General features: G+C 43.7%; 1 protein-coding gene across 6 annotated transcripts in view; it reads right to left on the bottom strand.

Moving 5' to 3' along the window:
- Positions 1 to 22,932, bottom strand: part of LOC129855643 (DENN domain-containing protein 1B-like) — a 179,712-nt gene that overhangs the window by 134,926 nt on the left and 21,854 nt on the right. For 5 of the 6 annotated variants that reach the window (XM_055923522.1, XM_055923524.1, XM_055923525.1 and 2 more), the window contains exon 3: positions 11,886 to 11,929. The exons of the other annotated variant lie outside the window; for it this stretch is intronic. In XM_055923522.1, the coding sequence (XP_055779497.1) occupies positions 11,886 to 11,929 (44 nt within the window). The remainder of the gene's footprint in view (positions 1 to 11,885; positions 11,930 to 22,932) is intronic. 6 annotated transcript variants of the gene reach the window in all.

The following is a 22,932-nucleotide window of genomic DNA, read 5'->3' as shown; positions in this document are numbered from 1 at the left end:
TGAACTTTATATTTGTGTACATATCTCACCAATAATACATTTTGCTCAGTATGAGAAATGTCTGGAGTTGCATCCAATATAACCGAGTAATAGATTGCATCTTCTCTTTCATAAAGTACTGTTTTCAAAACCCACATATTCCTATGAACTTGTTTTGTCTCTCGGGGCTGAGGTAAAGAGTCAGTCGTGCTCCTTTCTTTTTGTCGCTGACTTTCTGTAAGTGCTCACGTAATAGTGGGTCATAATTTGACAACAGTTCCAGTAAGCCTAGGTAATGTCCATTATGTACATCATCAAGATTGAGTGATTTCCCCCGGAATGGCAGATTCCTAGATGTCACATCCAACATCATTTCTAGAAGTCCTCTGTTTTTATACATTTCTGACTGGATTTGTTTCTGCAGCTGACTGTCTAAACCTGTAGCCTTTGTTACGGTATGCTGCAGATTTTTTCCATTTCCAGTAACAGTTCTTGTGAGACACACAATCCTCATGCACTGGTAGTTTGTCATACATTCTCCGCCATTTCACTGATTATTATCCTTACTATTCAGAGAACTGGGTGATGGTTTACTTTGCGCATGAGTAAAAAATTATACATGGAATGCAATATAATGCCTTTACACTCTTACTATAAATAAGCCCGTCTCTCTGCACATTTTCTCTCCCGTTTGCTGACTTACTGTACTGTAAATAGTTTGGGAATGGCTTGCCTTCGGAGTCTGGGGGCATGATTTTATACAGTTCTGTCTCATCACCACACCTGTTGGCTAGTCTGCAAACAATAGCTTATCTTTCATGGTCTTGTACTTTCTCTGGCAACCGTGCTGGATCATCTAAAACCTCATCTTCCTCACTTCAAATCTGTCCATACTCTTCCTTTCCCTTATTACATGCTTGTTCAATCTCTTCCGTCACTCCTTCACTTGCACTGCTGCTACTCTTTAACTCCTCTTCCTCCTCCCTGCTCTCCTCTGCATCAGTCTGTCTGACAGCTTTCTGCTGAGATTCTGCCTACCTGGGGCTCTCTAGGCAATAGGAAGTGAGTAAACAAAGGGAATTTTAGGTGTAATGTTCACTCCTACAAAAGGTTACCATACAAAAAGTCTACTAATGAAAGAAGAAAAAAAAGTTTTAATAGTATACATATCGAATAGAATACGTATTTAAGTGTGTCTAAGTCATCATGTGCCTAACTTTACTATTTAAAAATGGTATAGTTATGCTGCAAAACAACTGCCTCACCTCCGAGGTCCGCTGTTTCAACTTCATGTAGTAAACACACGTTGGAATCTTTGTCTACAGCAGTAGTAGTAGTAGCATGCAGCAGGCTACATGTTAGGTTTTCATTTTAGTCTAGCTAGCTCACAAATATCACACAAATATTGGGGGAAACAGTTATAATAATAGCTAATTAGCTAGCCATAGCTGGTAGTGGTAGCTCATCATCATCATCATGTTAATGATTACTGCTCTGACCGAGCCGAGTGAGTCCACGGTAGGCAGCTAGCTATATTGGCTACTCAAATGGGATGGTTGGGTAGAGATGCCTGATCTGAGTATGGTTCTACGTCTTAATTTAATCACACATTTTTTGTCTAACATTTTTTAAATGATAAACAAATAATTCTCTAAACATTTAAGGGCCCATGAATCATTCATATCCCCCCCCCCCTTAACGACGCCCTTGGTCCCATATAATGTTGGAAGTCAAAATCCACTTAGCCTATTGCTTTGTGGCGCATTTATTTTGCGTACAGGGTCCGACATTAACGATGCCCTGCTGGACTGGGGCCAGGAAAAAACGTGTTGGGATACTGGAACTCGTCAGTCACTGGACCGACATGCGTTTTGCATCTGAGCAATATGATTGGCTGTTCATTCAACCACCACAATGCTCCCGCGAGTCCACTTCTCAAGCAGTACAGAAGTTGCTGCTTTCACACAGCACACATGAGCTGTGTCCAAAGCAAAAAGAAGCGCAAGTCGATAAACTCGCTGAGTTTATTTTACGGAAAGTGATTTACAAAAGCAAACCTTCAATAGTGAACATACTAGCAATATGCTGGCTATTGTTGATAGTAAGTCTGCAAAAAGAAAGCAACAAAAAGACACCTAGCATTTGTCTTGGCTAGACTACTGTAGCCATTTCGATATCTCTATTGGAAAATCGTATTTTCGTCGTATTTTCATAACTAGAGTAATGAATTGCATTGCTAAATAATATTAGACAGCTTTTTAATAATCATAACCAAATGTAACCTATTAATAGCTGAAGATATAGATGAAGCGTGCCAACCCATAGGCCCTGCATGACCCCAATGCATTTAAGTGGAACTGACAGGGTTAACTACTTTGCATATACAGCACCAGTCAAAAGTTTGGACACCTACTCATTCAAGGCCTTTTCTTTATTTTTACTATTTTCTACATTGTAGAATAATAGTGAAGACATCACAACTATGAAATAACACATATGGAATCATGTAGAAACAAAAAAGTGTATTTTATATTTGAGATTCTTCTAAATAGCCACCCTTTGCCTTGATGACAGCTTTACACACTCTTGGCATTCTCTCAACCAGCTTCATGAGGTAGTCAGCTGGAATGTAATTTGTGGAATTTCTTTCCTTCTTAATGCGTTTCACCCAATCAGTTGTGTTGTGACATGGTAGGGGTGGTATACAGAAAATGGCCCTATTTGGTAAAAGACCAAGTCCATATTATGGCAAGAACAGCTCAAATTAGCAGAGAGAAATGACAGTCCATCATTACTTTAAGACATGAAGGTCAGTCAATGCAGAACATTTCAAGAACTTTCAAAGTGTCTTCAAGTGAAGTTGCAAAAACCATGAAGCACTGTGATGAAACTGTCTCTCATGAGGACCGCCACGGGAAAGGAAGACCCAGAGTTGCCTCTGCTGCAGAGGTTAACATCATTAGAGTTAACTGCATCTCAGATTGCAGCCCAAATAAATGTTCAAGTAACAGACACATCTCAATATCAACTGTTCAGAGGAGACTGTGAATCAGGCCTTCGTGGTCGAATTGCTGCAAAGAAACCCCTACTAAAAGGACACTAATAAGAAGAAGAGACTTTCCAGTGGAAATCTGTCCTTTGGTCTGATGAGTACACATTTTTTTATTTTTGGTTCCAACCGCAGTGTCTTTGTGAGACGCAGAGTAGGTAAACAGATGATCTCCGTGTAACTGTCTTGCTTCCGTCCCGCTCCTCGCCCCAACCTGGGCTCGAACCAGGGACCCTCTGCACACATCGACAACAGTCACCCTTGAAGCACCGTTAACTATCGCTCTACAAAAGCCGCGGCCCTTGCAGAGCAAAGGAAGCAACTACTTCAAGGTCTCAGAGTGAGTGACATCACCGATTGAAATGCTATTAGCTTTCATCAAGGCAAAGGGTGGCTACTTTGAAGAACCTAAAATATATTTTGATTTGTTTAACACGTTTTTGGTTACTACATGATTCCATGTGTGTTATTTCATTAAAAACATGTTTTTAAAAACCCTTGAATGAGTAGGTGTTCAAACCTTTGACTGGTACTGTATGAAACAAACAATTATATCAGTCAATAATATAAAATTCCCCTTTTTTACTACAAAACCAACTTTATAAGAGCTTTAAAAATTGTTTTTATTTGACTCATCATTCCACGACGTACACGGCGGCATTGTTGGCAGAATTGATGGATGCAGTTCAATGCATGATTAATATAATTCACCAATACATTTCTTCGTCCATAAAAATATTGCTATCAGGTTGTAAATCACAGCTGGCCTGGTACATTGTTTGCTGCCTCCTTTCGGGATGCACTGTTTCAGTTTCAATTACTCAATATTTTGGACAAAAATGGACGAATGTAACGAAGGTTGGGAATGTCAATACAATCAAACTAGCAAGTCAGTCATAAGGTGGCTAATATTCTAGCTGCTAGGAAAACGTCATGTCATTGGAGGAGTGGGCGAGTGACTGACTTGTTCCCCTCATACATTTTTGGTTGCTACACAGCTAGAGATGTGCGTGTCATCTGGTTAGCTAGCAAGAAATGTGAATCACTTTGCTAGCTAGCTAGCTATATTGAACAACTGTTCTCCAGTTAGCATATCTCGTGTTCGTAAATTCACTCTGGCTAGCTTTTTACTCTGTTTTCAGAGCCCTCGTCCAAGTGTGCCAGAATGCAGAATAACTGATGAATTTGCATATGCGCAACACCCGCTGAATGTGACCGGTGTCAGTAAACGTAGACAAAAAAAAGTTATAATTCGTCACTAACGCTAAATATAACAGGTAAACGGCCTACCAAGCTCTGCCAGGGCGAGTAAAATGTCCAGTGAGGTGTTCTCACCTTTGTGTCTGGAAGTAGCTAGCTAGCAAGCTAGCTAACTTTAGCCAGTAAGCTTGGGTGCATTGTTGGGACACTGCATTCACTGGCAGGCAAGCTGCAGAAGGACGAGCAGGCTATTCCTCATCGTTTATCAGTGCAATTTTGACGGCCAACTAGCTGAACAAGTTTGAGAGGTTTTATCGATTATTCCTTCATTAGATTTTAGCTCATATTGCACTGGCTAGCATTAGTTGTTGATCTTTTTGATGTGCATATAGGGAAACATAACTTACCTATTTATGGTTGTTTGATCAATAGGACTGTAAAGTTTCCAAATATATGAGGACTCAAGTGGCATTTAGCTACATATTTGCAGAAATCCATTCAAGTGTATTGTGTGACTTCTGCTGAATGCGTTCTAATGATCTGAAGTTGCCTGTTGCAACTGCCTGTAAACACACAATCCAGTTCAAAGTGAATAATGGCAGGCCCTTGTGGCAAATGGCTTGTTTGCATATAGGACTACTGTACCTCTGATTGGCTATGGCGCACCAGTCTGCATAAACTACGGTCCTAGGTTAATTTACTGCAATGTCTATTAATTGCCCAAATACACGACCATTTTCTCACCTTATATTGCTGTAGAATTTTCACAAATGCCTTAGTATAAGTAATTCCTAAACATTCTAAGAATTTATGAAAATGTCAAAATGACCATTATCTAAGCGCTCGCTTGTCAGAAAATTATATAAATAAATGAAATAAAAAATATTCTTCCCAGGGGTGTATATGAAAAGATTGTAATAAGATGTCATGTTGTTAAAATGCTGTCAGTTGCACTTTAAGAACTACACCATGTCTGGGCCAGAATAAATTATGTTCAGACCCATAGATTGTTAGCCAGTAAGCTTGGAGATGCACGTGTCATTGGAAAAAGTTAACGTTGGAATCTGGCGTGTTTCATATGCCGCCAAGGAGGGGCAAATTCATGTGCTTTAATGAACAGCAAGCTTGACTAGTTTACAAAAGGTGTCAAACTGACTGAGTAATGTCGATCTCATATCCTTGCCATTCAAAAATCATACAACATAATTATATACACATGGTATCACATCGGGACAAGTAAACTAAAAATCTAGTTTGTATTTACGTTATGAAGTCCATCAAGACTTGCCAGATAGTAACGTTAAAGTGACGGTGGGTTTGTGCCCATAGGCAACAACGATTTAAAGTTAGTTTACTTTAAATCTTTAGTTTAGGTGATGTCTGGTGAGGACCTGCCTTACAACAGGCCTACAAGCCCTCAGTCCAGCCTTTCTCAGTCTATTGCGGACAGTCTGAGCACTGATGGAGGGAATGTGCGTTCCTGGTGTAACTCGGGCAGTTGTTGCTGCCATCCTGTACCTGTCCCGCAGGTGTGATGTTTGAATGTACCAATCCTGTGCAGGTGTTGTTACACCAGTCAAGATGCTCTCAATGGTATAGCTATAGATATTTTAGGATTTGAGGGCCCATGCCAAACTCTCTAAACCTCCTGAGGGGAAGGAGGCACTGTCGCGCCTTCTTCACGACTGTACCCGTGTTTGGACCATTCTAAATCTTTAGTGATATGGACACCAAGGAATTTGAAGCTCTCGACCCGCTCCAATACAGCCCCCCCCCCCCCACTCCTCCTCTAGGTCGGTGACGGCCCTCACACCCGGCACAATGTTGCTGTTGTCAAAGCATAAATTAAATGCATTGAGTTTGTCTGGTAGAGAGGCATCGTTGGGCTGAAAACGGTTGGGTCTTTGTAATCCGTAATGGACTGTAGCCCCTGCCACATGCAGCAGGCGTGGGAGCCGGTGTAATATGATTCCACCTTATTCCTATATTGTCCTTTTGCTCATTTGACGACTCTGCGGTCATAGCGGGACTTCTTGTACTTATTCCGGTCCTCGGCCGTAGCCTCAGGGTTGTCTACGATAGCTCTATGTGCGGTAGCCCTGTCCTTTAGCACCAATCTCCATGTTAATCCAGGGGTATTTTATTGGGAAAGCAGCGAACCCTCAGTGGAGACAACGTCGCCAATACATTTTATAATGAAGCCAGTGATGGAGGTGGTTAGCTCGTCAATGTTAATCGGCAAAGTCTCGAAACATATTCCAATCAGCGCTAAAGCGGTCCTGTAGCATAATCTCTGATTCTGGTGACAATTTCTCAACGGAGCGAGTCACAGGTACTTCCTGTTTGAGTTTCTGCATGTAAACAGGAAGCAGGACTACAGAGTCGTAATCTGATTTGCTGAATGGCGGACGAGGGAGGGCCTTGTATGCTTGCGGGTAGAATAACAGTTGTCTCGGACTTTATCGCCCCTAGTGGCGTTGGAGACGTGTTGATGTAAATTGGGCATTCGAGAGTCCCGTTGGTAGCGAATCCGTGATCGGAGGTCATCTATCTTATTATCAAGTGACTGTACATTGGCCAGTAGAATGGCGGGAAGGGTAGCCGGGTGTTTCCTTTGCCTTAATCTCACCAGGATCCCCTATTCTTGCCTCTGTAGCGCCGGAATTTCCTATTGGGTAGCCCAAAAATTGGGTCGGAATTACAGACAGACCCCAGGGCAGATGAGTCAAAGTTGAAGCCAGAATTTGGATAAGTAACTGCCGATCTGATGTTAAAAGTTTTTGTTGGTTGTAAGAAATAACAGCGTATACATTTTGTAAAAATAAAGTAAAAATAAACAACAAAATAATCACAAATAAGCAACATTGGGTCAGAGCTTGCAAAACGGTGGCGATCTGTCCATTATAGTCTGAATTCAGACATTTTCAGTCACTTAAATTGTAAACACAATACCACAACTGGTAGGTAAACTCAAAGTTTTCAATCATTTCACTGTGTATTTCAGACGGAATCAAGGCATTAGAATTTACCAGAGGCCACCAAAATAGAGCTTGTTCTGCAAAAATGTCTTAACTCAGAGGGGGAAAGCCTCCCCAGACAACCCCCAGCCTGGGGTAGCCTGGCTGGCTACTTTTTCTATTTGGCTGACTACTCCATGTGCTTGTGGAAAACACGGGTATTGTTGCAGTGGTATAGCCATAGTGAAACAGGCTATAGACTATAAGGTGGAAGGAACTATGAGACACCATGTGACCAACAGGTCTACCTTGTTCCACAATCTCTGTTCTGTTAGCGGAACAGAGTTCTTTACCAGAACACCTCCCTGTTTTTAGAACAGAATCTGGTAGAGGACTAGGTTGCCAAGATACACCTGCAGTGCCCTATCCCTTTCCACGACTGTCAAAAACACACCCTCCGCTCCTCCTCTTTCCTTTCCTCGACGCAGTTCTCTCCTCTCCTGCACTTTACTTTCTTCTCTTCACTTCTCTCCCCTCATCTCCCACTCAGCCCCTGCTCTCTCCTCCCCTCTATCTATCCTAAGAAGCAGCCCAGGGGTCAGTGTAATCAGGACCCATGAGCAACAAAGGCCATCAGTTAGATGTCCAGAGGAGTGCCTGTATAAAGGCCAGCTCAGCGGGGCGAGTCTTTCCATTAGGTAGTGCCCCACAACACCCCAGAGAGCGGGCATTGAGGGGCTAGAGACAGATAAACACAAACACACACATTATAGGGCCTTGTCTGACACTGCTGTCAGGGTGCAGCGAAGGGGAAAGACGAGACCCCTTGACACACACAGACGCAGAAGTGAAGACATAAACACACACACACACACACACACCGCCTCTTTCCTCATCTCTCACTGCTCATCACCCCGTTACAGCCCTACAAAAACGGCCGTCATAACAGCAGCAACCGTAGCGCTGGCAAGGCCCCTATTCTCACCCCATCACTCCACATGCCTCCCCCTCTCCCCTGCCTCCCACGCCTACGCCCAACTGTCAGTCTACCCCCTGCCCCTGCGTTTCTCTTCCTCCTTCCCCATGTTACCCCATCACTCTCCCCTCTGATGCTCACCCTCCCCGGCCCAGGGATGGGTCCACCAATCATATGGTGTCAGTGTGGATGCTCTGATGCGCCATGGTGTCAGAGATAGACTAATATCTGCTCTGAGAGAGGAGACCCCTGGGACAACAACACTGGCTCTTTCCATTTCTCTACTGACTGAGACCACACTGTCTGTTAGTCTGCCTACTGGTCTCTCGCTCTGCTTCCATCTATCTGCCTCTCTGAGTCTCTCTGCCTGCCTTTCTCTCCATCTGCCTCACTTTGACTCGCTCTGCTTCTAAACACACACCAAACAGGTGTTAGGGTAAAAACACACAATTGGATTGTTGAATATGTAGCCGTGGTACAGATTTACTCTATAGTAGCAGTGTCCAGTACTGTAAAAGTTTTACTGCATTTATCTGGGACTAATGTAACAACACATGCAGAAAACTGCTGTTTAGGTGTCATTTGTAATTTTCTGCCACAGCTGCCACTGAGAAGAAATGGGAGAAAAGACAGAGAGGGAGAGACGCATAGAGAGGCTATCAGCATGACTCAATGCCCTGATAAGTTTGGAAAATATCATCCCTGTGTGTGCAAAAGAGAGAGAGAAACAGAGACAGAGACCAGTGTCTGTGTGTGTCTGTGTGTGTCTGTGTGTGTGTCTGGACCAGAAGTCCCCACAAGAATAGTAAATGAACAAAAGTATGATCAATTGGGGTCAAATGCTATTTGTAGGGGGTTTGGGGTTAAGGTTAGAATTAGGTTTAAGTTTAGGAGCTAGGGTTAGTTTAAGGGTTAAGGTTAGGAGCTAGGGTTAAGGTTTTTGGGTTAGGGAAAATATTATTTTGAAAGGGACTGAATTGTGTCCCCCTACAAGGTTAGTTATACAAGACTGTGTGTGTATGTGTGTCCCCAATTTTTAAGAACTTTGGGATGAGATCTGAGAGGAAACAGATAGATTTCCATCTGTCTATTTCATTTGAAAAACAAAATCCTTCTTACGATTCAAATATATGCTTTAGCCATCTCTCTCTTTCCCCTTCTCTATCCCTCTCCACATGGCAGCTGTAGATGACCAGGACATCAAGAGTCTCAGGGGCTGAGGGAGCAGGAGGGAAAGAAAAAAAGAGCGAAAGAAACATGGAGAGAGTGAGAGATGGAGAGAGCGTTTCTCACTTCATATTTATCCGCCCTGGCGTGCCAGCCTGCAGCCTGCTCTCCTTTGAGCCTCTATTCAACCACAGAACAGAAAAAAATCCATTCATATTTCCATAATCCACACTCCTGTCTGTCTGTCTGCCTGCCTGCCTGCCTGCCTCCTCCCCTCCCTCCCTCCCCAGGGGTAGACTAACCCCTCCACCCCGATCCTACAACTGTCATTACGCCGGGCAACAATACCAGGCCAAACAAAAGGAGGCCTGCGGAGACTGTTAGCATCTGCAGCCATATGCTGCTACTCTCCTGGAGAAAAGAGGAGTGACTGACTGATTGACTGGCTGCAGCTCCTCTCCTCACGGCCGCAGCGTGGAGCCACAAAGAGGAAAAGGAGCCCAATTCCTGGTAATGAGCTGTGTGAATAGTATACAGGCCTTTCTGGCTGCCGACGGAAGAAAGGCCATGCCGTCTGCACACAGTCACACCACGCCACAGCTACACTAGCCATCTTATCCACACGCACAAGCTGGTCAACAACAGAGAGAAACAGAGATAGCAAGAGACAGCGAGAGGGGGAAACTAACACTCTTGTTACTTAATGCTCGTGATTTGCACTATTTGCCTGTAGCTGCACCAAAACTTCAATATTTTCCTTCATAGCTTGTTCTCGAGCTTCTTTTTAAATAGGGAGTCAATTTGTTTTCAGCGCTTTTATTTCTCTGACTGAAACTCGTTTTCTCATGGCACCCTCTTGTCTGTCTGCAGCAAACATATGGCGAGCAATATGTTTGGAACATCGATTCGCAAAAAAAAAATCCCAGTATATAATTGCAATACATATCGTATCGGCACCGAAGTATCGTGATAATATCGTATTGTGACACACACACACACACACACACACACACACACACACACACACACACACACACACACACACACACACACACACACACACACACACACACACACACACAGGGATCTAGTTGTATTAGGGGGTAGCAGACAGATAGAGCCGGGAGCGTCTCTACAACCCGTTGATTCTTCAAAGCCGTTTCTTCTCTGCTGTGGTACATACACACACAGTTAGCCTACGCATATTCATCTCTCCCTCTACTCTTCCATTCTTGTTTCTCTCCCTTCCTGTGATCAGCTGCAGTCTGCCCACTGCTCTGCTCTAAGACCTGTGTGTGTTCCAACACCTTTCAACACACTGGCCTGGTCACACCACAATATGGTCCATACCTCCGCCACATCCCTCTAGCCCTCCACTCATCCCGTGCTTTTAGGACCACAATATGGCAGTGTTAGACCCACAGTTCACACACGTCTTGTAGAGTCAAAGATCACTACCAAAACGACAACCAGTATTACCATTTTTTGTAACTTACTTAGACAGCCGTGCATAATTAGTTATCTTCGACAAATGCACATTTTAGCACTGTCTTCTAATGTATGATCCTTACTATTAGCTGGGACTGTGGTGCTAAACTGTCCCAGCTAGCTAATTCTGGGAAAATCTAAGTCGGAGACAAAGAACAAGACACCATTTGGTTTTAGTGCTCTTTCATTCAATGGTAATGAAAAGGCAGGTAGCGACGACTAACAGGGAAACTAATAGAAGTACTACACTTCAGTCAAATCACTGGTACGTCATGGTCAACCGTGCTAAATAATATTGAGCAGAACTAACCCTCGGTACGACACCTGTCTCAGAACAGGTTTGTAATGCAACAGAGCCGCATCCATTTCCTTTTCCACCCTGCATAAATTATAAATCGCCAGCTTCACCCTCTCGTGGTGGATGTTGTCAAATGACAGGTTTTGAAAATAAGTGGCGGTATAGGTACTGGGAGGAAGGCTTTTAGGTCTCTTTTGACCCTAGTGGTGTTTCTGTGGTTGGTTAGACACGAGACCGAGAGAATGAATGGGACAGAGAGAGACAGAAAATAGGGGAAGAAAGAACAGAAAACAGAAAGAGGGTAAAAATGAGACAAAAAAGGAAGACCGAGAGAGAGCGAGGAAACAGAGGTGCGCATTCCTGTCATGGTTGCGCGATAATTACTGATTCGTCCGTTATTGAAGACCTGCTCACTGCCTTCATTATCAACAACAGCCGCTCAGTGAGGGGGGGGGGGGGGGGGGTTAGCACTAGATGGCAGGTTGAGTACGGAAAGGAGGGAGGCAGGGAGTGAGAGAGAAAGAGAGGTTGAGGGAGAAGGGGGATCACCGTGAGAGAAAGCGAGTGAGAGGAGAGCGGGATAGAGAAAAAGGAGTGTGTGTGTGTGTGTGTGTGTGTGTGTGTGTGTGTGTGTGTGTGTGTGTGTGTGTGTGTGTGTGTGTGTGTGTGTGTGTGTGTGTGTGTGTGTGTGTGTGTGTGTGTGTGTGTGTGTGTGTGTGTGTGTGTGTGTGTGTGTGTGTGTGTGTGTGTGTGTGTGTGTGTGTCTCCAACCTGGTCTGTGTAGTCCTGGGGGAAGCTCCACAGCACGGCAGGATCTGGAGGTAATTGACAGACAGCATTAATCAGCGGTGAGAAACACAGCCTTCGCAGCGCTGCCTCTGAACATATACATATTAATGAGGGGGTGGAGGCAAGGGTGGCTGCCGCCAGTCGGCACACACACACACACACCAACAATACACACACACACATACACACAGTAGCACCAGCTAGCTAACACCGTGGAGAGATGGAGGATGTGTGTCTCCAATATGCTAATGCCTCTCCTTCATGTAGATATGATGTGATATTATACACCACATCATCCCTGTTTGGACGCGTGGAAATCAGACCTGCACATATAGTACACAGTAAAAATAAAAAATATATATATTACACAGACACACACATATATGTGTATATACACATATGTATGTACACGTGTGTGTGTGTATATATATATATATATATATGTGTGTGTGTATGTGTGTATATATATACACACACACACACACACAAGACCCCTGTGTGTGCCATAGATGGAGAGCGAGATGACCATTGTTGAATTATGTTGGTGCAAAGGGCTTCTGGTTGTATTTGTATTGGGGCTATTTCTAAACATAATCTCCATTAACAGTAATTACAAAGTAATCCTATGCAACAATATGTCAAATCAAATTGTATTGGTCACATACACATGGTTAGCAGATGTTATTGCGAGTGTTGCGAAATGCTTTTGCTTCTAGTTCCGACAGTGCAGTAATATCTAACAGCAATCTAACAATTCCACAACAACAACCTAATACAAACAAATCTAAGTAAAGGGATGTAATAAGAATATATACATATAAATATATGGATGAGCGATGACCAAGCGGCACATGCAAGATGCAATAGATGGTATAAAATACAGTATGTACATACGAGATGAGTAATGTAAGTCATGTTAACATTATTAAAGTGGCATTATTAAAGTGACTAGTGATGCATTTATTAAAGTGGATCATGATTTCAAGTCTGTATGTAAGCAGCAGCCTCTCTGTGTTAGCGATGGCTGTTTAACAGTCTGATGGCCTTGAGATAGAAGCTGTTTTTCCGGTCTCTCGGTCCCGGCTTTGATGCACCTATACTGACCTCGCCTTCTGGATGGTAGCGGGGTGAGCAGGCAGTGGCTCGGGTGGTTGTTGTCCTTGATGATCTGTATGGCCTTCCTGTGACATCGGGTGCTGTAGGTGTCCTGGAGGGCAGGTAGTTTGCCCCCGGTGATGCGTTGTGCAGACCGCACCACCTTCTGGAGAGCCTTGCGGTTGTGGGCGGTGCAGTTGCCATAACAGGCGGTGATACAGGATGCTCTCAATTGTGCATCTGTAAAAGTCACATTTCTTCAGCCTCCTGAGGTTCTTCACCACACTGTCTGTGTGGGTGGACCATTTCAGTTTGTCCGTGATGTACTCTCTTCGGAGATAATACGGTCGGCATTTGATTGTGAGAAATTCTAGGTCAGGTGAACAAAAGGACTTGAGTTCCTGTATGTTGTTACAATTACACTATGAGTCATTAATCATGAAGCATACACTCCCGCCCTTCTTCTTCCCAGAGAGATGTTTATTTCTGTTGGAGCGACGCATAAAGAATCCCAGGGCTGTACCGACTCCGACAAAACATCCCGAGAGCCATGTTTCTGTGAAACAGAGTATGTTACAATCCCTGATGTCTCTATGGAAAGAAACCCTTGCCCTAATTTTGTCTACCTTGTTATCTAGAGACTGGACATTGGAGAGTGATATACTCGGAAGCGGTGGGTCTGGAGTCTGACCTGGAGGCCGCTCCGTCTACCTCTTCTGCGGCGACCTTATTTTGGGTCGGCCTCTGGGATCAGATCAAATGCCCTGGGTGGTGATGCGAACAAAGGATCCGCTTCGGGATCGTCGTATTCCTGGTCGTAACGTTGATAAGTTGACGTCGCTCTGATATCCAATAGTTCTTCCCGGCTGTATGTAATAACACTTAAGATTTTCTGGGCTTACAATGTAAGAAATAATACATAAAAAACTAAATACTGCATAATTTCTTAAGGACTAGAAGTGAGGCGACTCTCTTTGCCGACGCCATCTTGCTTCAGACGTACTACGTAGTAGGTGCAGTAAATAGGCCTACAGTGTTACAACACATATGGACCTACAGAGAGGCCTAGACTACATCATGGCAGAGATCATGACAAAGGAATCATTCCAAAAGTTTAAAACAGTTAGCCATCTCAAGCTCTTCGAAAGCATTGAAACGCAAACAAATACTTTTTCTATCACCAGGGCTAGTTCAATAGCCAAATGTTGTCGAACATTGCAAATAGACATAGCACGAATAAAGCCGACTTGATTCCTTATTCTTCATGTCACAGAGGCATGCTTGTTCTACAAAGCCAATTTCTATCTGAACAATCCAAAACATTGCGTCCTGCTGAACGCTCCCCAGGTCGAGCACAAAGTCTACATGAGGAAGAACTCACAGCCGTAGTGTCACTATCAGAGGGGCTTCTGGTAAACATAGTTCACCACAATGTTAGGGCTCCAGACCACAGCAACAGAATAATAACTGTTTTTTAGTCCAGAAATTGCCTTAAAATCGGCAATCAGCAGTTAAACAATAACAATTCAAAATCCCCACCACTGTTTAGTTGAAAAGCTGAGGGATAGGGCTGGAGAAATGTAACCACTCTCAAATGCATAGACAGAGCTATGGCTGCAATGACTGGCCATCCATGATATCCGAATTATAGTTTTAACCATGTTTTGAGGCTATATAGTGTTTGTTTACCGTATGAAATAAGCGTATATTTTGGGTTCTGATTGGATACGACAATTGAACTAAGCTCATGAGGCTTTTATTAGTAATATTCTTCAAGAATCAATGGGTACATTTAATTCATTCAGAAGTCCAAAAATAGATGGAGCAACGGCAGATTGCAGCTTTAATATGGGTCCGAGAAACTGGTTCAACGGGCTAAGAAAACTCTGTTTTGGATTTAGAACTTACAACAGCAGTCATGTTGGCATCAAGAGTGTCATTTCGGAACACTAAACAATAATCTTCCTCTCGCAAGGACACATACACACATAATAAAAAGACCCCCAATATTTCCCACTGAAAAGGACAACAGGAGCGAGTAGACAGAATCAAAGATGCATTCCATAATCCTGTTGCGTGATTTCACGGGCCTCCTCTGAAAAGGCCCTGACAAAGACACTTTCTGCTCCCCTAGGGAACTCCATCCCAAAATATACACCCACCATCCCTCCCCCCTCCATCACAAATACATAAAACACTCCATCACAAATACATACAACCCCCCCCCCCCACACCCCCCCACCCGACCACCCCCCTCCTGAGCCGCCAGAGTTAGGGCAATTTTATGCTGATTTTATGGGTGAGAGGATGGGAACCACTGCCAGACAGAGAGAGAAAGAGAGGGAGATTGAGAGCGAGAGCGAGGAGTAGAGAGGAGAAGGAATGAAGGGAGAAAAGGGGAGGGCCTCTTTCCACTCTCTCTCCATCTGACCATAACTCTCCCTAACTCCCTTCCCTCACACTATTCCCTCTCTCCCTCACTTCTCTCTACCTTTCCCTAACCCCCTCGCCTTCATCCAGTCTCTCAATATTCTCTGTACAGCGCTGCCTCTCATCCCCCCGACTCTCCCCCTTTCCCCCATCCCTCCTGCTGCTGTATTGTAGTAGTAAGCCAGGCCAGGCGTGTGTTAGAGCCCGCGGGGCTGAAGGGGTTAAGGTGAAGGTTTGGAGGGTAAAGCAGACCCCCGCTGCCCCCTTCCCACCCACAAGCCTCTGCTGCTGAGGTAGAAAGACAAATGTTATCACAACAGACTTAACGCTCACACACACACAAAAAAATATGAGCACACAAACGTATGCTGGAATACAGACACACACACTACGCTAGTTCTTCTTTGGCATTGTCCTACAACTAAACCAGAAGTCTAACGGTAATCAAAACAAGCCTATCAATATCCTGAACTAGGCCAGACCCCATAAAGATGTGTTAACAGAAGCTGCTGTACACATCACAACTCCACCTACAACACATCTCCATTCACACCAAAATAAAACAACCCCACTTCCTCCCAAAACAAATATCCACTCCATTAGTGAGAACATGTTGACTCTGACAGTGAGTGACAAGGGGAAAACAACCTATAGCGTATTTCATCTCCAGTGTGCGACAGACACACATAGTCCCCATCCCTTTCTCCTGTAGGTGACAATTGAAATCACCTAGCTATCATCACTGGGTACTATTCCTCTATTTACACCCCTAGTGAAGGCAGGCACAGGAGTGCCAGCAAGCTCAGGAGTGGCCATTGATCCCTCAGCATACTGAGGTGTATGCGTGCGTGTGCACATGCATGTCAGCGTGTTTGTGTTTTCCAGCATATAGGTCTATATGTGTAAAAAGTGTGGGGCTCAGAGTGTGTGTGTGTGTGTCCATTGACGCCTGTGGGATTCAAGCGTGGCTAACCTGGGACATGCGCTGTGCGGCAAGGCAACACACAGTCAGCCCCCAGCAGCTCAGACAACCAGCAGCCGGGGTCAGTGGCAAATCAATGTTTGGACGTCCCACCGATGCCCGTCTTTAAAAGTCGATACGCATCGCTTTGATAGGGGCTGAAAAGGGGGCCAGAGGGGGTTAATAGGTGAGTGGTGAAGGGAGATAGGGGTGTGTGCGTGTGCGTATGTTTAATAGGTAAAGGGTGGAAAGGATTAGGCTTCTCCCTCAGCTGACACCACTTCAAAGAAAGGATAGAAGCAACAAGCGGAGGGTAACAGAGATGATAACTATTAAGTGAAAAATGAATGAGTGTCAAATAGAAAGGGTTATAGGAGTGGGTGGAGCTGACAGCTGCTTTTACCTGATTGTTGAATAGTGGTTTGGGAACTGGATTCTCAATCCTCTTAACCCGTGGTGATATAAAATGTTAGAGATAGCGACATTACTGTGCAACGTAGACGTTATATTTTCTCCCGAGATTGCAAAACTATTTTTATGTTGATGCCCATCGGTTGAATGTTTCAACCTCTTAAGTGGTGTTTTTACCATCAGTTCCCAGTTTCAAAAAGCATTGAAAACTACACTGACCTTGGAGTTTCTGCTGCCAGAAATGGGTCTTCTTCAGCACGTAATTCTGACAAGGTAAAAAAAAATCACGCTCTGGGAAACGCAACACAACAATGCACCCGTTTTAGTCAGAGCTTTTTCAATTTTATATATTTAACCTTTATTTAACTAGGCAAGTCAGTTAAGAAGAAACTCTTATTTACAATGGCCTACCGGGGAACAGTGGGTTAACTGTCTTGTTCAGGGGCAAAAATACAGATTTTTACCTTGTCAGCTCGGGGATTCGATCCAAAAACCTTCCCGGTTACTGGCCCAACGCTCTAACCACTAGGCTCCCTGCCGCCCCAGGAAAGTATAAGGAAATTAACATCTTTGTTTTAAATTTAAAACAGTCTAATGGTTAAATTACAAACCAAAGCTCTATATATAGCAAGATAATACTTATCTAGTTCAACAGAGCTTAGACAGCCCCTGTTATGACTTATAATCGTCCTCATTGTTAATCTGTTCTTTATAGAGCTAGCCAACATGGTGTTTTGGCCTCATGGTTTCTGGTGCTTTCAAAGTTAGTCAGCTGTTTGTAGTGTAAATACAATTAACTTAGAAGTCTGATCCACCGGTCTGTCGTGACTTGTATCTGCTCTGTGATTGGACGATACAGACCGCAATGCTGTATTGGATGAGTAGTTTGTTTGCCCCCTAACTCTGGTATGTACACAGTCTTGTACCCTTGAGTTGTTCTTACATATATCACAGTTTATTTTAAGTGAATTCTAATCTTTTGAATTAATGGTTAACCCGGAGATTTTTGTACCTATTCAACGTTTGGAACCACAATAACCAGCATGTTTTTGAAATGTGTATGCTAAAAATGAGTGGCGTGTCAGTTACGGAACCATAACCGCGGGAAGAGGGCCACGGCCCGTTGGAGCCCTTTACATCTATAGAACTAACCCGATATAAACAACCAGTTAACTGATGTAAACTGCAACCCAGTGGGAGCTGGGCACTAATTTTCCATCATCACCAGTACAAACTGTGATGTTTTAGCTTTTCATTAAGACACCGTGTGAGTGTCAGCCACGTCTCTATGTGACAAACAGCGTCAGGTTTCAAAATAGAGTGGTGACAAACTACAAGAAGAAACGAATCATACAGGCACACACCAGGGTTTCCGTTAGCCGGCTTTTGGCAAATAAAATAATAATGAAAAGCCGATAAATAAAACTGTTTCTGGCCAAAATGACAAAAGAAAAAAAAAATCACATCACAAAATAATGCTTTTTATTCATTGATGGAAATACATTTGACCGTCATGCTCAATGGTCTATAGGTTCATTTGCATAATTATGTTGAATTAAATGTACCTGTGCATTTTCGTTAGTCATCATGTACCGTCATCTTATTTATCCAACAACTATCCCACGGGCACAGCATACAAAGCCTATTTTCAGCTGGATTTCTCTTGAAGCTCCTCAACTGGTTGCTGCTGGAGTAAAATGTGCTTCTATAAGCCCAAGCGCAACAATTCTAAAAGCAATGCTGTGTTAAGGGCAATCAACAGGCTATCAGCGCGTCACCCACAACTTTACAATGTCAGCTGGAGGCAGTATGCATTTTGAAAACATACTTAAATTGTTTGAAACCTGAATGTTTTATTTCCTAATATTTGGCATGTCTTACCTTGCTTCAAAGTAGCCTATAAGCAAAAATTGACCATGGAAATGTGGAGGCAATTATTATATAAAGACTTCAAGTTCGGGGAAGCTTGCAAATATCCTATAATTTCTACTATTCTGGAGTACCAGTTATGATTTTAATTTGCGCATTGTCATGGAACAGTTTCATTTCAATAATAACGTTTCTCAAAATCATTGTCACATCGTTACAGATAATGTATTACTGGCTCAATTGACACGTGTATTTTGCTAATTAGATTTCTGCGGGTGGCGCGGACATCGACCTTAGGGGGTTAAACAGCATGATCATTACACAGGTGCACCTTGTGCTGGGGGACAATAAAAGGCCACTCAAATGTGCAATTTTGTCACACAACACAATGCCACAGATGTCTCAAGTTTTGAGGAAGAGTGCAATTGGCATGCTGACTGCAGGAATGTTGACCAGAGGTGTTGCCAGAGAATTTAATGTTAATTTCGCTACCATAAGCCCCCTCCAACGGCGTTTTAAAAAATTTGGCAGCGCATCCAACCGGCCTCACAACCGCAGACCAAGTGTAACCACGCCAGCCCAGGACCTCCACATCCGGCTTCTTCACCTGCGGGTTCATCTGAGACCAGCCACAAGGCCAGCTGATAAAACTGCAGCTTTGCACAGCTGATGAATTTCTGCACAAACTGTCAGGAACCGTCTCAGTGAAGGTCATCTGCGTGCCGGTCATCTTCACCAGGGTCTTGACCCGACTGCAATGTTGGCGTCGCAACTGACTTCAGTTGGCAAATGCTTACCTTCGATGGCCACTGGCCCGCTAAAGAAGTGTGCTCTTCACAGATGAATCCCTGTTTCAACTGTACCGGGCAGATGGTGATCAACTGTACCGTATGGTGTCGTGTGGGTGAGTGGTTTGCTGATGTCAATGTTATGAACAGAGTGCCCCATGGTGGGGTTATGGTATGGGCAGGCATAAGCTATGGACAATGAACACATTGCATTTTATCAATGGCAGCAGAGATACTGTGACAAGATCCTAAGGCCCATTATCGTGCCATTCATCTGGCGTCATCACCTCATGTTTCAGCATGATAATGCACGGCCCAATCTGTACACAATTCCTGGAAGCTGAAAATGTCCCAGTTCTTACATGGTCTGCATACTCACCAGACATGTCGCCCATTGAGCATGCTTGAGATGCTCTGGATCGATGTGTATGACAGCGTGTTCCAGTTCCCACCAATATCCAGCAACTTTGCACAGCCATTGAAGAGGAGTGGAACAACATTCCACGGGCCACAATTAACAGCCTGATCTACTCTATGCGAAGGAGATGTGTCACACTGCATGGGGCAAATGGTGGTCACACCAGATACTGACTGGTTTTCTGATCCACGCCCCTACTTTATTTTGTATTCCCAGTCATGTGAAATGCATAGATTAGGGCTTAATTAATGTATTTAAATGGACTAATTTCCTTATATGAACTGTAACTCAGTAAAATCTTTGAAATAGTTGCATGTTGCATTTATATTTGTGTTCAATGTAAAATTATTCAAATCTAAAAGTCAACTAATGTGAGATTACCATCCTCTGTTATATAGACACATTGATACACAGTGACGATCCACTGGCGGCTAAAGAAATGAGCGAATGGAACTCATAGCCTATAGGCCGTTCCTCTTTCACACCGAGTATTGGTGATTATCAAGGGGGAGATTGTTGGAAAGATTATTCAAATAGCTTATGGTCAAGAACTATAGTTTTATTATAAACTGTTTCTTCGCCACACACCCCTCCCCTTCTTCTTTTCGCAACAGTTAAAGTTCTACTCCAGACACATTGTCGTCACACATATTTTAGATGCTTTGCACTAACAGCCGCAACTCAATAATCAGCTAGGCCTATTGCCACATGCGCTGAACAAATTGCGGGATTCCCAACGAGGCATAGGCCTAAGAGTTTGTGATTCAAAACAATCCACAGTTATATTTTTAAAGAAGTTAATGATCCTCGATTCCTAGTGGCTAAGTCATGCTTTCTGGTGAAGTATTTTTTATTATTTTATTTATTTCTGTATAGACAAGGGTAATTATATAATTTTGGCCAATTAATTCCCATTTACTTCGCTATTGGATCCACCTACGCCATTTCTCTCCTGTTCTATTGATTTTCATAATCAACTTTCTTTCGTTGTCCAGAAGCCCAAAGGCACAATCCTAATCATTTTAGCAACCCGTCCTAGTTGTTACGTCTTTAGAGTCCCTGTCACGGATCCTTCCGGGAACATTCATTACGCACACCTGTCCCCTGTTCCCACTGATTAATACTTGTATAAAGTGTGCCCTGGCTGTCGATTATTGTTACAATGTCCGTTAGTGCGTGTGCTGTGTGTTTTGGTCTTTTGTGCCCTTGTTGATTGCGCAGATGATTACGGGTCTCGTCCCGTGCGTTAATCATTGCGCGAGGTACTCCTCGCTCTTTTGTTTGGGTTTCAACCCTGTGTTTTGTGTACGTGTTTGTTTGGTCTTCGTCCCCGTGCCCTTACACGGTATCCCGTAATTTGGGTTTAATTTTAAAAAACGATTACACATTCCTGCATCTGTCTCCCGATCCTTCAAGCCAACGTGCCAGTCCCCTTTCTTTCTAAGTTTCGAAAAGAGATTTTCATCTCTGCCACACATGGAACACCTGCGCATGTTTGAAAATGACATTTTATTGGCTGCTTCATTACACGAGCTGCATGTTCTGTTAAGATTAATTACCATAATCTAAATGTGTTTTCTGTCATTCTGAGCACCGTGGGTGACACCCTTCCCGGTCACGTTGTCTGGCGCCACATTTTCCTAACAGAAACCCTGGCACACACAGACACACTGAAGATTGAGATGTGTCAAACACACATTCAACCTATGAGTTATAGCGATATACTACGGATTCATAAACAGTATTAAATATGCACAGTATTAATCTAGTATATAAGCTACATATGAGCCTAAACCTATTGTTAGTCTTAACAATAACTCATCTCTAAATGAATGACACACATTTGCCCACAGAGTAGGCAGAATGTCTGTTGTTGGTTTTTGCATAATCCCAGAGACGACTGGATAGCAGTTTGATTGAATGTCATATTGAATAGGAATCCTGCTTGTTAGAGGACAGATTCTATATGGAGAGTAGCAGTTCTGTAGTGAGAAGAAAAGGTTGAAAACCCCTCAGCATCCCTCTCCTCTACACCAAGATGAAGGGCCCTGTAGTGCCTACATCTTCTTGTTCCTCCTTTCCCCCTTCCCCCCTCTCTTTCTTGGCCAGGGGTTAAACTGCTGCACTCTAACCTCGCCTTGGCAATCCCTTCTTTTTCTCTCCCACTCTTCCTACCTCTCTCTCTCTTATCTTTAAGAGATTTATTTCACCGTATGTAGTGGTTCGGATTAAGGCCCCGGCCTGTATGGCCTGGGGATAAAGACATTGTTTTAGCAGCCGCCAGTTTCTGACTGAGGAGGCAGCGACTGGCCGGGAGGAAGCTGCCGCTACTTAACATCCACAATGGCCGCCATTGTAGGGCCGGGGCTGCAGGGGCTGCAGGGGCCTGCTTCAGAGGCCGTCTAGACTTTGAGCCAGCTAGTCAAGGAGCTGCAGGTGAAAATCCCATCAGCCACTGGAGTGAAAGTTAACTAAGGTAACCTGCTGTGAACCTGATGACGATGTCAAGCCAACATATGGCCCCAAATGTCTATTGTCGGAACGAAGGGCTTTCTTCCCACTCAAGAAACTGGAGAGGGGGTGAGAGAGGGGCATGGTGGAAGGGGGTTAGGAGCCTAAAGGAAGGAGGAATAACTGTGGTCATGGCTTTACTTCTGGATCACTAGCCTTTTTTTGTCTAGGAGGAGCCCTACCACCAGAACACAATTAAAGGAGTAGGCAGATTAAGTGCGAGTTGAAAGATGGCAGTTAATGAAAACACTCACAGACGTTTAAAACAAGCTTTTCTCCCCTCTTTCCTCTCTCCGAAATCACACAGCCAATGGCATTACATTTCATGCTGATTTAGTAGGCAATGGGCCCAAGAAAGGAAATGTCTCACTGATGATATGGTCCTTAAATTTACTAGTGGTAGTCAGTCTGTGTTAACAGCCTGGGTCAGTAAAAGTAGATATTAGGGTTTAGGCCTATGTACTGTGTGTGTCCTAAAAAAGCCTCTCAGCTGCACCATATTGGGGGAAAGCACTGCTGTTTACATTCCTACTGTAGGTAGAGTGG

Source organism: Salvelinus fontinalis, chromosome 5, assembly GCF_029448725.1.
Source record: "Salvelinus fontinalis isolate EN_2023a chromosome 5, ASM2944872v1, whole genome shotgun sequence".
NCBI classification, from domain to species: domain Eukaryota; kingdom Metazoa; phylum Chordata; class Actinopteri; order Salmoniformes; family Salmonidae; genus Salvelinus; species Salvelinus fontinalis.
This window is presented reverse-complemented; position numbering and strand designations above follow the sequence as displayed.